This window comes from Fusarium redolens, assembly GCF_020744475.1.
Source record: "Fusarium redolens strain MPI-CAGE-AT-0023 chromosome Unknown BKA55scaffold_17, whole genome shotgun sequence".
Taxonomy (NCBI): Eukaryota; Fungi; Ascomycota; class Sordariomycetes; order Hypocreales; family Nectriaceae; genus Fusarium; species Fusarium redolens.
In genome coordinates, this window is record NW_025763680.1 from 567,954 (window position 1) to 580,867 (window position 12,914).

The following is a 12,914-nucleotide window of genomic DNA, read 5'->3' on the forward strand; positions in this document are numbered from 1 at the left end:
AGGGTTCCCGGTAGTTGGGATAAGATCTATTCCCCTGGTGAGCTGTCTTGAATTTTCTCCCTTAGCTTAGATCTTCATTGGAGGCAGAAGGATAAGGCAGTTAGTTATAACTTATAAATGAGACCAGAAGAGATAACAGGAAAGGGGCATCGCCTATCAATGAACTTGATTTAAATCTAACATAATTCGCCAAATCATTGCCACCTACCTCGACCATTCATCATTTTCTTTTTCTTCCTTTTAACCTTGTGAAAAGGTTATCCAACCTTTTAGCTTTTGTATTAGTAAGTTGAACAGTGTTGTATGACTACTTGCTGGCCATGAGGTTAAACTTTAGGCTGCTAACACAGATGATAAGAACATCATAAAGTTGAACAGTGAGGCCCCTATAGCCGGCCGACATAACAGTAGTTATCAATCAGATAAGGTTTACCTGCCTCAATGATGCAATTGCTGCCTTAACCAAGCAGTACAAATACCAGCTCGCAGCGACCATTCATCATAGTTGCAACATATTCCCTGGACAAACAAAGCGATGCAATCTCCACATCCCCGCCGCATGCTCAATGATGCAATTCGCGAAAGATCTTTACCGCAGCTCGTTGCCGCCATGGAAATGATCGAAGCCGATCCTCGACTTGGTTGTTCTCTTCAGGAATTACTTCCATCAATACTGAGACGGTGCGTCCGCCATGGGAGTATTGACCTGGTGAGATATCTTCTAGAGTGCGAAAAGGCACCTACCGCATCTCTATCACCTCTTACTGTCGCCGCAAACTCCTCCGTCGCTCTTCTCGAGCTGCTTCTAGCTCATGGTTGGGATATCAACAAGGCTGAGGTTGAAAGCTCCCTTGAGCGGGGCCATAAGTTAATCGATCACGTCTGCGACGATAACCAGTTGGTGCGCTGGCTGGTTGAGCATGGCGCGCAAGTCACGGATGGTGAGTTGGACGGCTATGAGATTTTCCCGCAACCGGCTCCATTACTCGAGACATGTGCTGTCAGAGGCTCTGTTGCAACGTTCCGGTTCTTACAGAGCAAGGGAGCATTACTCGGCCACCGGACACTTCACCGAGCAGCTGGGGAGGCAGCAGCGGTTGGCGCAGATCCTCACAATAATCGTCAAGAAGTCCATGATGAGGTACTTGGAGATGATGCCAGGGCAAGAAGGGAACGAGCAGAAATGCTGATATTTCTTGTGGATGAGATGAAACTAGAGATCAATGCGATGGATTCTACCATACCCGATCGTGCGTACCACTGGGGGACTCCTCTATGTTATGCTGCCGTAAAAGAGAGGGGAGCTCATGTCGTAAGGTGGCTACTGGAGAAGGGAGCTCAGCCCATGGTTGAGACGGCACAGAATGTTGCCAACGCAGAGATGCTGGCGAGGCTCACGGGACGCGCAGAGAATGCGAGGATATTGCATGAGTGGAAGCAGATACACTGAGAAAGATAAAAAATATCCGATACATGATATAATCCAGTGTTGTGTATTTTATAAGGCGTGCTCCGTGTTTAATGCCTAATAGTGGTGGTTTAGGCACTGAAAGTCCATAGACAGATAGCTTTCCTAAAACTAAGAAGATTTAGGTCAGATTAGGATAAGATATCAATCTGAGTCGGGTACTCCATAAAGCTGAGCTGCTTTATGGCTCAGACCTTGCGGCTCTCGAAGTTCTCGAAGGGTTCTGTACCTGGTGACTTCGGATATATCGAGAGGATCGAGCGCCTGAAATGAGCTTGATGTAGGTTCCCCCACCCCAATGGTTGACGATTCGAATAAACACTTTGAGATTGCTAATCGACCTACTTACAAGGGATTTAAAGCGAACTTGTCATTTTGACAATAGAGCCTGAAGTAGAGTTGCAAATGATGGGTATGCTTTAAAGCGATGGTTAGGCCGAATTGCTAACCTGGGATGCAGGACGGTCATGATGGGGCATGGAAGATTGAGAGAAAGCTTTAGGTGATGTCTTGATGAATGGTTCACCGATTCTTATACAGGTATGCCGTAAGTGAGTATGTGAGAGAAAGAACGCCTCTCCTTGGCTCGGGCCTGGGCCTTTTGTTCTTGCCTGAACATGTATTTTCTGGACCCGAGACCTTCTTCTGGGCCTTTTCGTATATGGAGCCTTGAGGCTATGCTCGTTCTTTGCGCGGGAAATTTCATGGACATCCCGAAAGGGCGAGGGGAAAGGTTGCAGGAGGTTTGCTTCTGACGGTACTGAGAACTTTAGAAGAGTACGTTTGTTTCGGAAAAATAGAGGCAAAATTGATTGATTTGACCATTTGCCTTCCTCAAAAGAAATATGAAGAATTTAGCAGAGTTGTAGGCCCTTATTATTATCAAGAGCATGGCGGATCTTTTTACGCAAGTACCTGTTGTCTTTGAAGGGCTAGATGCAATGCTTTCCAGCAAGGGGTATGAGACGATACAGTTACAGCAGCGCGGCTGAAAATACTTTCAATCGTATGATCTTCACATGCATTCGCCGTGGCTGTGCAGAGACGACAAGGGAGCCACATCTTCGATGCAAGACGATCAGATCTTTATGGGGACACGATCTGTGGCTTGCCTCTATGTCTAGCTATCCGGTTATATCGTGGGTCCGCTTTGGAACACATCACATAGTCATGACTTGAGAATCCTTCCTACTTGATAGGCTTTGAGCGCATATGCATTGATCAATACTGAATAAAAGACGCTCATTGCAGAGTGGCCCAACTAAGGAGCTGGGGATTAGTTTCCAGTCTCGTTCGAATATCTTCAGACCTCACAACTAAGGCGGAGATTCTCATTGTCGCGTTTGTGACTATAAAGCTCTTGATTCAGACTTCTGGTGCCGTTCAGGGGATATAGACATGTGGTTTCACATGCCAATCATATGGCTTGGTGGGACTACGATGTATGTCTATGCATTGAGAAAGCTTTTCTTTTCAATCCCTTTCATAAACAACTGCTTCGAATTGCATTTATCTCATTATGTCTGTATCTTACCAAACGCATGTGCAGGGTAGTCCTCACGAGGCCTTCTCAGTACTGCTCAGACTGATATGCCCGGATTTACAAGGATGGAACAATGATATGATACTTTCCCACCTTCTGCATTCAACTCTACTACAAAAACTCCAAATAGATGCCTGCCCCGAGATCGTATGTTGGAAACTCTCATGTGAACTGCAAAAATTTCCCACCGCCCGCATATCTCTCATAAATGCGGAGGATGCGGGATGTAAAATCTCGCTTGCCCGCGGTCTCTCTCGTCCCAAAGGACCGATAAGCTTGTCAGGAGAACTCTGCAGAAAAAAAGGGGGTTTAACTCTGTGGAGGAGGAGTGGCTCTGGGGGAGGCAACAGCTACTCGGCGAAATACCTACACACCCCATGAAGGGGACTGGACTGGGGAAGAAAAAGAGGACGATGAGGCGGATACGCGACCTGTGGGTAAGACCGAGAGAGAGACCCGGGGGAGCGTTTATCCTGTGTGGGATGGGAGGGTTGCGTGCGTGCTGCTGGTTATCCCCGGATGGAGATTGAGGGGATTAGCAACACGGAGAGATTCGAGAAGGTCTGGATTGGTGAGACGTTGGACGCGTTTTGAGTTGAGAGATTTAGAGGTGAAGATCAGCACGACGTCAACAGACATAGAGTTCAATGGTCCTACATAGTAAAAGCCTCAAATATGTATATAAAATTTCTCAAGAAGAATCTGCTAGTCAAATGATACAGTTGGTCATTTGATCAAGTGCATATTGATCTCGTGCCTAGACTTCAATAGTTTTTACCGCATGTGATATTAATCTCGGTTCATGTATATTGCATCTCAACTTGTTTGTCATAGCAAAGAGACTATGGCTGTCTCCGAAACAAAGACTGCAATCGTCATCCGACAAGATAGTCAAGATCAGGCCTTTGTCGACTGTTATTGTCAAATATTCCGACATCCTCCATACTCTAGACCCTGTTCCAGGTGACGGACTTCTCCATGTCATCCATCACCCACGATCTCTGACTTTTTTCTCTCCGCGATTAATTGCCGTGCATGTGCATGTTGCGCGGGCTCCGCACTCCGTTAACTTTACTCTGTTCCTTGGCTTGGATGGGACGGCTCAAACGTTCGGGTCCGAATAGCATCCACTTATTATAAGTGGGAATACACATCGAGTATCGCCGAGTGCCTCTTTTTTTCGGCCCGTGTGGATACGGTATCGTGTTCCGCCGTTGCAGAGCCGCATTAGCATGGGTGATTTTATGATGCCATGGGTCCAGGGGTAAAGGAGGCTCTGCGGGAATGGAAACAAGGCACAGAGGTTCGAGAACGATTCTTTGTGTGATGCAGAGTTTGTGTAAGTTGTGGCGTGGCGATTAATTCAACGACTGTTGATGGTGATGCCATTCAGACACGCAAACCACGACAATTGAATGCATGTCTCTCTACCTGCCATGTTGGGTTGTTTATGTCGCAGACAATAATGCTTGCTCGGTGTTATCTCGCATCATTGCATGCCTGTCTTGATCTTCTGTCTTGTTCCAATTGAGTTTCCAGGGCTTATCGTTGGACCCAAAAATGACCGAGCACAGCGACGTTGTTATCCAATCCATGAACTCTGTTTTCTCAATGGAGCTTCTATAGCTGAGCATGCTCCGCTCAATTCGGCCAGTCTCTAACGTGCGTGGATAAGACTCGAGACATTTGGCCGAGTTTACACCATTGAGTACAAGAGACAGCAAAATAAACCTCACGAGAACGTAGGAAATAAACCGGCGATTTGGCGTTGCCGGAAATACCGTTAAAAGATCAGATCAGATGCGGTATCTGACGGGAGATGAATGCCGTGACAATAACATCATTGTTTTGGCCACAATCAGAATCAGGAATTGAGAAGAAACACCAGAATCAAGCATTCGGAAATAAAAATCTGCGCGAGACCGACGTTCCAATCATCAGTCGGTCCGACCGATTCGGCGACACTCGGTGTCATATCATGTGAATGGGGCTCTGCTCAGCGGGCAAGGCGAGCACCGGAAATATGAGGAAGCTGACTAGTAATGTCGGGGCGGGAAGGGAGATTGCAATTCCTCGATGAACTCGTAGTAAATTAGATACCAACTGAACAATACAGTCTGTCTCTTTACACTCTGTCTTTCTGCTCAATATGTTCATCTGGAAAGGCCTGCGTATTCCCGTCGACGCAGGCTCTGCCGAAGATCTTCGCGCCAAGAGATGCCGCCAGAAGACCAATGGAAGCAAAAACTGGATCCTTGGAACAAAAATATGGATCAAAGTGGTTCCATTATTCATCTGACAGGGTCCAAGTGCGTCATCAATGCCGAAGGCGCCGGTAGTAGAAAGGGCCAGAGAAAAAAATTGTCACCCCACGTACGTTCTCTCATCGATCCACCGTTTTCTGAACGGAGATGAATCTGGATTAAGGCGACTAGGGGACCTCCGCCAGACCAATCAGCCCACGGGCGTGTTGTTGTACCCTCCTGGGCGTAGCGTTTGTCGATGAAAGCGTGATAAGATACAGGCACAGGAATGCTTACCTCACACAGTTCGACTCTTTTCTCATGACGTGACTCTACGGGCCTTCTATTCAGAGCTGCTCCGCTTCTCTCCAAGTCTTGTCCCTCGAGTCCACAAACCTTAGCTTAGTTCTTGCTCACCCACGTCAGTCTCCGCAAGTCGTTTGCCTGAGCCCCCCGGGGTTTGAGTTTTCGCTCAAAGCATGACCATCAGAGGTCATGAGATGGACCCATTGGCATGGTCTTGGTCTCTCGGTGCCCGCGATGGCTCTCGACGATCATCTCCACAATAAAGACAGTCAAAATGGCACCTCTTCGCTGCTTCAATCTCTGTTCTGCCTCATCACAGCTTTCGTGTACAACACTTGAACAACATCAATCACACACATACAAACATTCAATTGACCAATTGGTCTACTCAGCACTTTCAATATGAAGTTCTTTGGTAGTAAACGCCATGAACATGCTGGCGAAGGTCAGCATCTCGAGAGGAAGCCTTCTCCCGATACCGATGGTCGCATCACCTTCCGGGCCTGCTTCATGGGCCTGGTCGCATCTGTAAGTTCTCAACACCACAACAAGCTATCGTAATGGAATTAAACTAATTAAACGGTCAAAAAAGATGGGAGGCATGATTTTCGGTTTCACTTCTGGCCAAGTTTCTGGTTATTTCATGATGAAGGATTACGGCGAGCGATTCGGTGTTCCCAACGGCGATGGTACATACAACTTCAGCGCAGCCCGACAGGGAACTATCACCGGTCTTCTCTCAATTGGTTGCTTGTTCGGATCTCTCGTTGCTGGTAACCTTTGCGATACAATTGGTCGCCGCAAGACTATCTCCATCTCTGCTCTCTGGACCTGCGTCGGCACCATCATCGAGGTCGCCTCTCAACACGCCTGGTACCAACACGCGATCGGTCGACTTGTAACAGGTCTTGGTGTCGGCGCTCTGTCTGTCGCTGTCCCCATGTACCAGAGTGAGAGTGCTCCTGCCATCATTCGAGGTCTCATTGTCTCTTGCTATCAGCTATTCGTCACTCTTGGTATCTGGTGCGCTGAGATGGTCAACTGGGGTACCAACCACTACGATGGCAGCGCCTCTTGGAGAATTCCCAACGGTCTCAACTTCCTCTGGGCTCTTCTTCTCGGTGTCGGCATCCTCTTCCTTCCCGAGTCTCCTCGATTCGCCTACCGAAAGGGTAAGGTTGAGGAAGCCCGAAAGACCATTGCCAACCTTGCTGGTCTCGACATCAACTCCCCCAGTGTCAACCGACAGATCGACGACATCCGCGAGAAGCTTGAGGAGGAACAGGCTCTTCCCGAGACCCGCCTTGTCGAGATCTTCACTGGTCCTCGTATGGCCTACCGTACCATCCTCGGTATCACTCTCCAGGCTGGTCAGCAGCTCACTGGTATCAACTTCTTCTTCGTAAGTTACACTCTAAATGGCATCACATCGCAACAGTTGACTAACAATCACAGTACTTCGGAACCACCGTCTTCGCCTCTACTGGTCTTAAGGACAGCTACGTCACTCAGCTCATTCTCGGCTCAGTCAACTGCGCTTGCACATTCGGCGGTCTCTATGTCGTCCAGAAGTGCGGTCGCAGAAAGTCCCTGATGATCGGTGCCGCCTGGATGATGATGTGCTTCTTCGTCTACGCCTTCGTCGGACACTTCGCCCTTGACCGAAAGGACCCTCTCTCCACTCCCGCCGCTGGTGCCGTCCTTGTCACCTTCTCTTGCTTGGCTATCGCTGCCTTTGCTACCACCTGGGGTCCTCTTGTCTGGGCTGTCGTCGCCGAGATGTACCCTTCCCAGTACCGCAGTCGATGCATGGCTCTCGCTACTGCTACCAACTGGCTCTTCAACTTCCTCATCGGTTTCTTGTAAGTTAACTCGCAATTACAACTCACATCGAGCTTTCACTAACAATTCTCAGCACCCGATTCATCACTGATGCCATTGACTACTTCTACGGTCTCGTCTACGCCGGATGTTGTGCTGCCCTCGTCGCCATCGTCTTCTTCTTCGTCATCGAGTCCAAGGACCGAACTCTTGAGGAGATCGACACCATGTACGTCCAGCACGTCAACCCCATCACTTCTTCCAAGTGGGTTGGCGAGCCCCATGGCACCAAGCACGCCCGTGAGGGTGTCACCGACGAAGAGGCCTCTTCGTAAACAACCATCACCAACAAACATCACATCACACGCACGACTCACAACTCACATCATACACGCATACACATCACTATAGAAGTTACGGATACGGACACTATAGACGCAGCCGGACTGCCCGGCGAGTAACGATTGGAACGGACGTTGCATTTAAAAATTGTTTTCGCGCAGGGGTGCGAGGAAGTACATAACCCAAAAGAGCATATTATATCCTTGTATTTAGTAGCATATTCTGCATAATATCATTTTCGCTACGTTCTCAAGCATTGATCAGATAACCTTTGTGACATGTCATTCTCCACTGGCTCACATGCTTAGCTCTTGATGGGCTCTGAGATTATGGTTAGCTATCCATCGGATGCACATCAGCTCAGATCTTGGCTTATCTCTTCAGGCGGCATAAAGCTCCGGCGGGGTCACGACAGGGGTGTAGGACCTATCAAAATGAGCGCTACTTGAAGTACATTCTCACACACCTAAATTTGCATATGATAGAAGTACCAGCAGTCAGCCGTATTACAAATAGCTACATCACATACTTTGCAGCCGTACACAGTCTGCACCCTTCATTCATTTCCTGATATCGGCTGTAGATAACCTCCTTTTTCCTTCTTCCTTTTAAAGGGTCAGGCCTGACCCTACCGGAAGCCTTTACAAGCTAGGCAGCTTAAATATATGCCCCGATAGACATAATTAATATCTCTTTATAGGTAAATTTGCCGTGCTTCTATATCCTCGATGTCTTCTTCCATTCCTATACGGCCTCTCTTCCTTATATAACTTTCAGTTGCATATCTGTTGAAAATGGCATTATAAATACACTCCTTCCAAGCTTTAAGCATGCTATAGGGCTTCTAACGAGGCTGCCGTGTTTTCTTCTGTAAAATGAAGCTATTCGCAAGTACAACTTCAAGGAGGAAAGACCAAAGCAACGCTTGCCAAGGACCGCGCCGGAATCGGTGCTAATATATTATATAAGACCGTATCTGATCGCCGCGGTCAACGTGATTCATTTCATCGTTATACTAAGCGGCAACAGTAGGAATAGGGATTATCTTGAAGCTATCACCATTAAAGACCTGCTGCAGGCGCTGTGACTCTGCCTTTATGCCTCTTTTGGCGGGCTTTTTCCTCTTTTTTGGTATGCGCTCGTAAGGGGCTCCGCTAAGCACAGTTGAAAGGAAGAGCACGATGCTGCTATCTTTCCAAGCGATTTAGATGACCTAGGGATAAAGGAAAAGGACAAATTAGTAAGGGAAATACAGGTAAAGCTATCCATACCTGTTTATCTTGTGTCGGGATCAAATATACCTCATTATATTGCAAAGCTATGCCGTCAGGAGCTTTTCCGGTCTCTTTTATATGCTTCATCTCGGTGGTGATGCCGCAGTTAGGGCGTGCCGTGCCTGTGGCACCGTGGCCAAGCTGCCGAAGAAGGCAGAAGAGCTGCGGCGACGAGAAGAGGTTATCCGTGAAGACGTGATGTGTCTGCGTTGATAGCCTTTTTAGTAGGTGAACCACGACGCTTTGTATATTGTTGAGAGGAATCTCGGTCCGTAGCTTTCCCTTCTTGCCATACGGCGTTGGTGTAGGTAGCTCGACTATAACAGCCTTATATGGTGATGCCTTCACGTGCCAAAGCCACTGCAGAAAGAAGCCCTGTTGGGCGATAACCCAGACTTTGAACCCCACGGGCGTGGGTTTATTCTTGACGACTGTTATCTCTTTTGATCTGCCTGTAAAAGGGATCATACACTCATCTACAGTGAGGTTAGTCCCTAGAGAATAGAGCTCGATAGACACGCTTTGTATGTGATTAGACCACTCTTCAGCCGCTTAGAAGGTCTTTGGAAGGTCGCTCTCAACCCTCACATCGAGCTTGGTGTAGTCAAAAGTGCAGAAATACCTCGTAATCAGCTCGAACTTCCGTAACGGCATGAACTTGATGATTGAGTAAAGAGGGCGCTGATCTCCTAGGCTAGGGGACTTCCAATGGTCTTTGATCGATATTTCCCTATGAATTCCTAGGTAAATAAGGACCCCAAGCCATACATAAGCTGTTGCAGTGGAGATGCCTTCCCACTTGAGAATGCAGGACTGTTTAGAAAGGGGGGTATTCCAGTTATCAATAATGCCATTTTCAAGTAAGTAAGTGACCCAGCTATTAGTATATTTAATCCATGACTATACAAGGGAAATAGGTACGAAAAGCTAGAATAATTCAAGTGGTTCCTTGGGTAGAGGGTTGATCTTGAAATCACGATATTCTAGGTTAAAAGGTTGAAAATCATCACCGCAGCCCTCTTCAGGCGGAAAATTAGGCACGCCGGTGGGGTCATCAGCCGCCCTCAAAGGCGGGGTATCAAAGCTGTGATCATCTATATAATCAGGTATCTCTTGGGAGCTCATCGTTTTAATTAAGACGCGTTAGGGTCAATTTGTATGAGGATTTTGATGATTTTGGCTGTGTTGAATGAAGAAGCTGTCTGACGAGAACTTCACGTACCCCGCAGGTACTAGTGTTGTTAGTAAGCAATGTGGGGCGAGTGACCTGCCGGAGCCTTATGCCGCTCAAAGAGATAATTGTCGCATCTCCTTTCGCCACAGCATTCACTGTGCTATGAAACCAGAGTCAATTGTCCATAATTGCTCAGATTGTGGCTGGCTGAATCGATCGCTCCAGCCAAACAGGCGTAGAATACGAATGAAACTTGGCTGGTGCAGGTTAGCGTGGACGTTTGAGCGCCCTCTTTTGGCCAGCTGATCACTCTCTTCGGTCTAGATCTCGCCAAGCTGCGATGTGAATCGCGAGAGACATAAACTATTTGATGCAGACCATTTTTTATGCATGAAACTATTTAAAAAAGACCAGCTGGAACTCCATGGCATCAAGGCAAGGGGGTTGGCTGAATGCTTACTCGAATAGATAAAAAGACGACTTCTTTCATAGCAAAAGTAGACTATTCTCAACCTTGCACTATCCTTATGCTTAACTTGGATCCAGAATCTTGTCGCAACACTACAACTTCACTGCCAGATCTTCAATACGTTAAACATGGCTTTCTCAGGGCCCAGTCGCGCCGCTGCCTGGACGCTTTCGCTGCCTACAACTACTAAGCCAGTTGAGTCTGCCATTCTTCCGGACGATGGAAGTAAAGGTAGCTCAGAGTCCATCATCGGAGAAGATTTGCGCGAGTTGGTAGATTCCCGTGATATGCAAGATGGAGGAAAATATCGCTGTACGTTGTCATCAATGAGGAGACATGGAACAAGGACTGATTGACGATTTGCAGCCATTGTGAAGATCCAGTCCCGATTTCAAGATGGAGGGCAACAAACTTGGATGATGGGAAGCGGATGGCTCATTCGTCCAGACCTCCTCGTCACCGCTGGTCATGTTGTCCACGACTGGGGACGCAAGCTAGGCCCAGCTGATCAGATCAAGTGCTACATTGGTTACAATGGCAGACAATCTGTCGGGTCATCTCAGGTCCAGGCGCGATACGGCGCCAAGGTTGTGACCCCTGTTGAATGGATTGAGGGTTCGAGCAACCGTGCGAAGGATGTTGCTTTCATTCAACTTGACCGGCCTTTCACGGGTAACTTACGCCTCTTCAGCTATCTCAAAACCCCAGAGACAGGTGATGGTACATACCTGGGCGTCGTCGGATATCCTGGCGATCAATCCCTGGAGGATGAACAAGGTGCTCAGATGTATGAAGAGTTTGCCAAGAGTGATTATAACATTGGAGAGAGCCCTCGCCATATGGTTGAGTATTCTATTTCAACCTTTGCAGGTAAGATCTTACGCAACTGGCAACTCTTGAACCTGCGTTGACATTTTATCAGGACAATCTGGTGCCCCAGTCTTGCGCAACTCCAATGGGCAACTTCGTGCAATTGGAACTCACAGCTATGGTGGCGGTGGCTTTGATAGCAACTCAGGCACTACGATTGGAAACGCCCATGGAAACAATTATGACGATTTGATCAGTCTATTTGACAAGAGAACGACCTTTGGCGATGTTGGCAAGGTCCAAGTCGTTCAAACTCAAAACCAACCTGTAAGTTGCTGTACCTTCATTGACGACACCTTTAACACAGCGCAGAGAGGCACCAATGAGCCTTATGGTTTAGACAGAGGTTACCCTGGCAGAACAGTTGAAACCTCAGGTTTCAATGAAGAGGACTTCTTCGACACCTTGAAAAGCGTGGTAAACGTGGGAAGAGATGCCTTGCCCTTTGCTTCCCCTTTCCTTGGTCCCATCGGTGGCCCTCTTAGTGCAGTGGTCGGAACTCTGCTTGGATCACTTACAGAGAGCAGACTTTCTCAGAGCACTGACATCGAAACGAATGGGCCCGCTGAGCGTGCGGTACTCGCTGAAGCTGCTTTTCAAGCCCTCCTCGTTTCCGATCACGATGAGGATATAATGGAGATTCTCGACAAGATGAGACAAATTTGGCAAGCCGGGGCCCTGAAAACTGACACTCTCGCCCCTGCTATCACTCCAATCCTAGCTGAATACAGTGCAGAACTTTCAGGCCAACTTGCTGAGGAAACCAGAAACTCCAGAGAACGATTTGGGGGTAATCGTCGTCGCCTGGAGGTGAACATCACAGAAAGTGCTGTAATGGATGGAGGGGCTGCCTTCGTTCAAGGTCTCATGGGTCCAACTCGACAACTTGAAGGGGGAGGAGACGTTGTCGAATGGCTTGGTCCCGTGCTCAACATTGCAGTCTCTGATTCCAAGCCACTTGCTTCCAAGTCCACTTCTGCGGCTCTCTCAGGCCTGAGAAGAATCGGCCAAGAGAAGTTTGCGATTGAGTCATCCACCTCTAATGCGAACGAGGATGTCACCAAGATCTTGATCAAGCGTGCTGTCTTAGCAGATGCGGCTCTTCAAGCCGTGATGACCCTTCCCCGCGAAAGACTAGACCGGTTAAGGCCTATCGGAAAAGATGGCGACGCCACAAGCATCTTCGATTTTATCAAGGACGCAGTTCAAAGGCTTGGACCAATTGCAGTCGACGTTGCGAAGAGGACAGCCATTATATTTGGTCCTCGTCTCCTCAGCGCTGCCAATTGGAAAGACTCAGCCGTCGATACTGAAGTTTCCCCTCCTCGCCGGATGAAGAAGCCTTCAATGATGGATTATCTTAACCGTTAGGTTGCCACCACAGGGCGACCCGTTTCGAATAAC

At 48.0% G+C, this 12,914-nt stretch overlaps 3 protein-coding genes across 3 annotated transcripts; all 3 read left to right on the forward strand.

The window, feature by feature from the left end:
* Positions 1-528: 528 nt before the first annotated feature.
* BKA55DRAFT_652447 (uncharacterized protein) lies at positions 529-1,450 on the forward strand (the record flags this gene model as incomplete). Its single annotated transcript, XM_046197346.1, has 1 exon — positions 529-1,450. Exon 1 carries the CDS (start codon positions 536-538, stop codon positions 1,448-1,450), a length of 915 nt encoding a protein of 304 aa, XP_046044590.1. The 5' UTR covers positions 529-535.
* A 4,512-nt stretch (positions 1,451-5,962) lies between these two features.
* BKA55DRAFT_521930 (general substrate transporter) lies at positions 5,963-7,716 on the forward strand (the record flags this gene model as incomplete). Its single annotated transcript, XM_046188545.1, has 4 exons — positions 5,963-6,088; positions 6,153-6,962; positions 7,016-7,422; positions 7,476-7,716. 4 exons carry the CDS (start codon positions 5,963-5,965, stop codon positions 7,714-7,716), a joined length of 1,584 nt encoding a protein of 527 aa, XP_046044591.1.
* Positions 7,717-10,768: 3,052 nt separating this feature from the next.
* BKA55DRAFT_597814 (trypsin-like cysteine/serine peptidase domain-containing protein) lies at positions 10,769-12,881 on the forward strand (the record flags this gene model as incomplete). The annotated part of the gene is made up of 4 exons (XM_046196127.1): positions 10,769-10,952; positions 11,007-11,510; positions 11,563-11,777; positions 11,823-12,881. The coding sequence occupies 4 exons, from the start codon at positions 10,769-10,771 to the stop codon at positions 12,879-12,881; spliced, it is 1,962 nt and encodes a 653-aa protein (XP_046044592.1).
* Between the last annotated feature and the right edge of the window lie 33 nt (positions 12,882-12,914).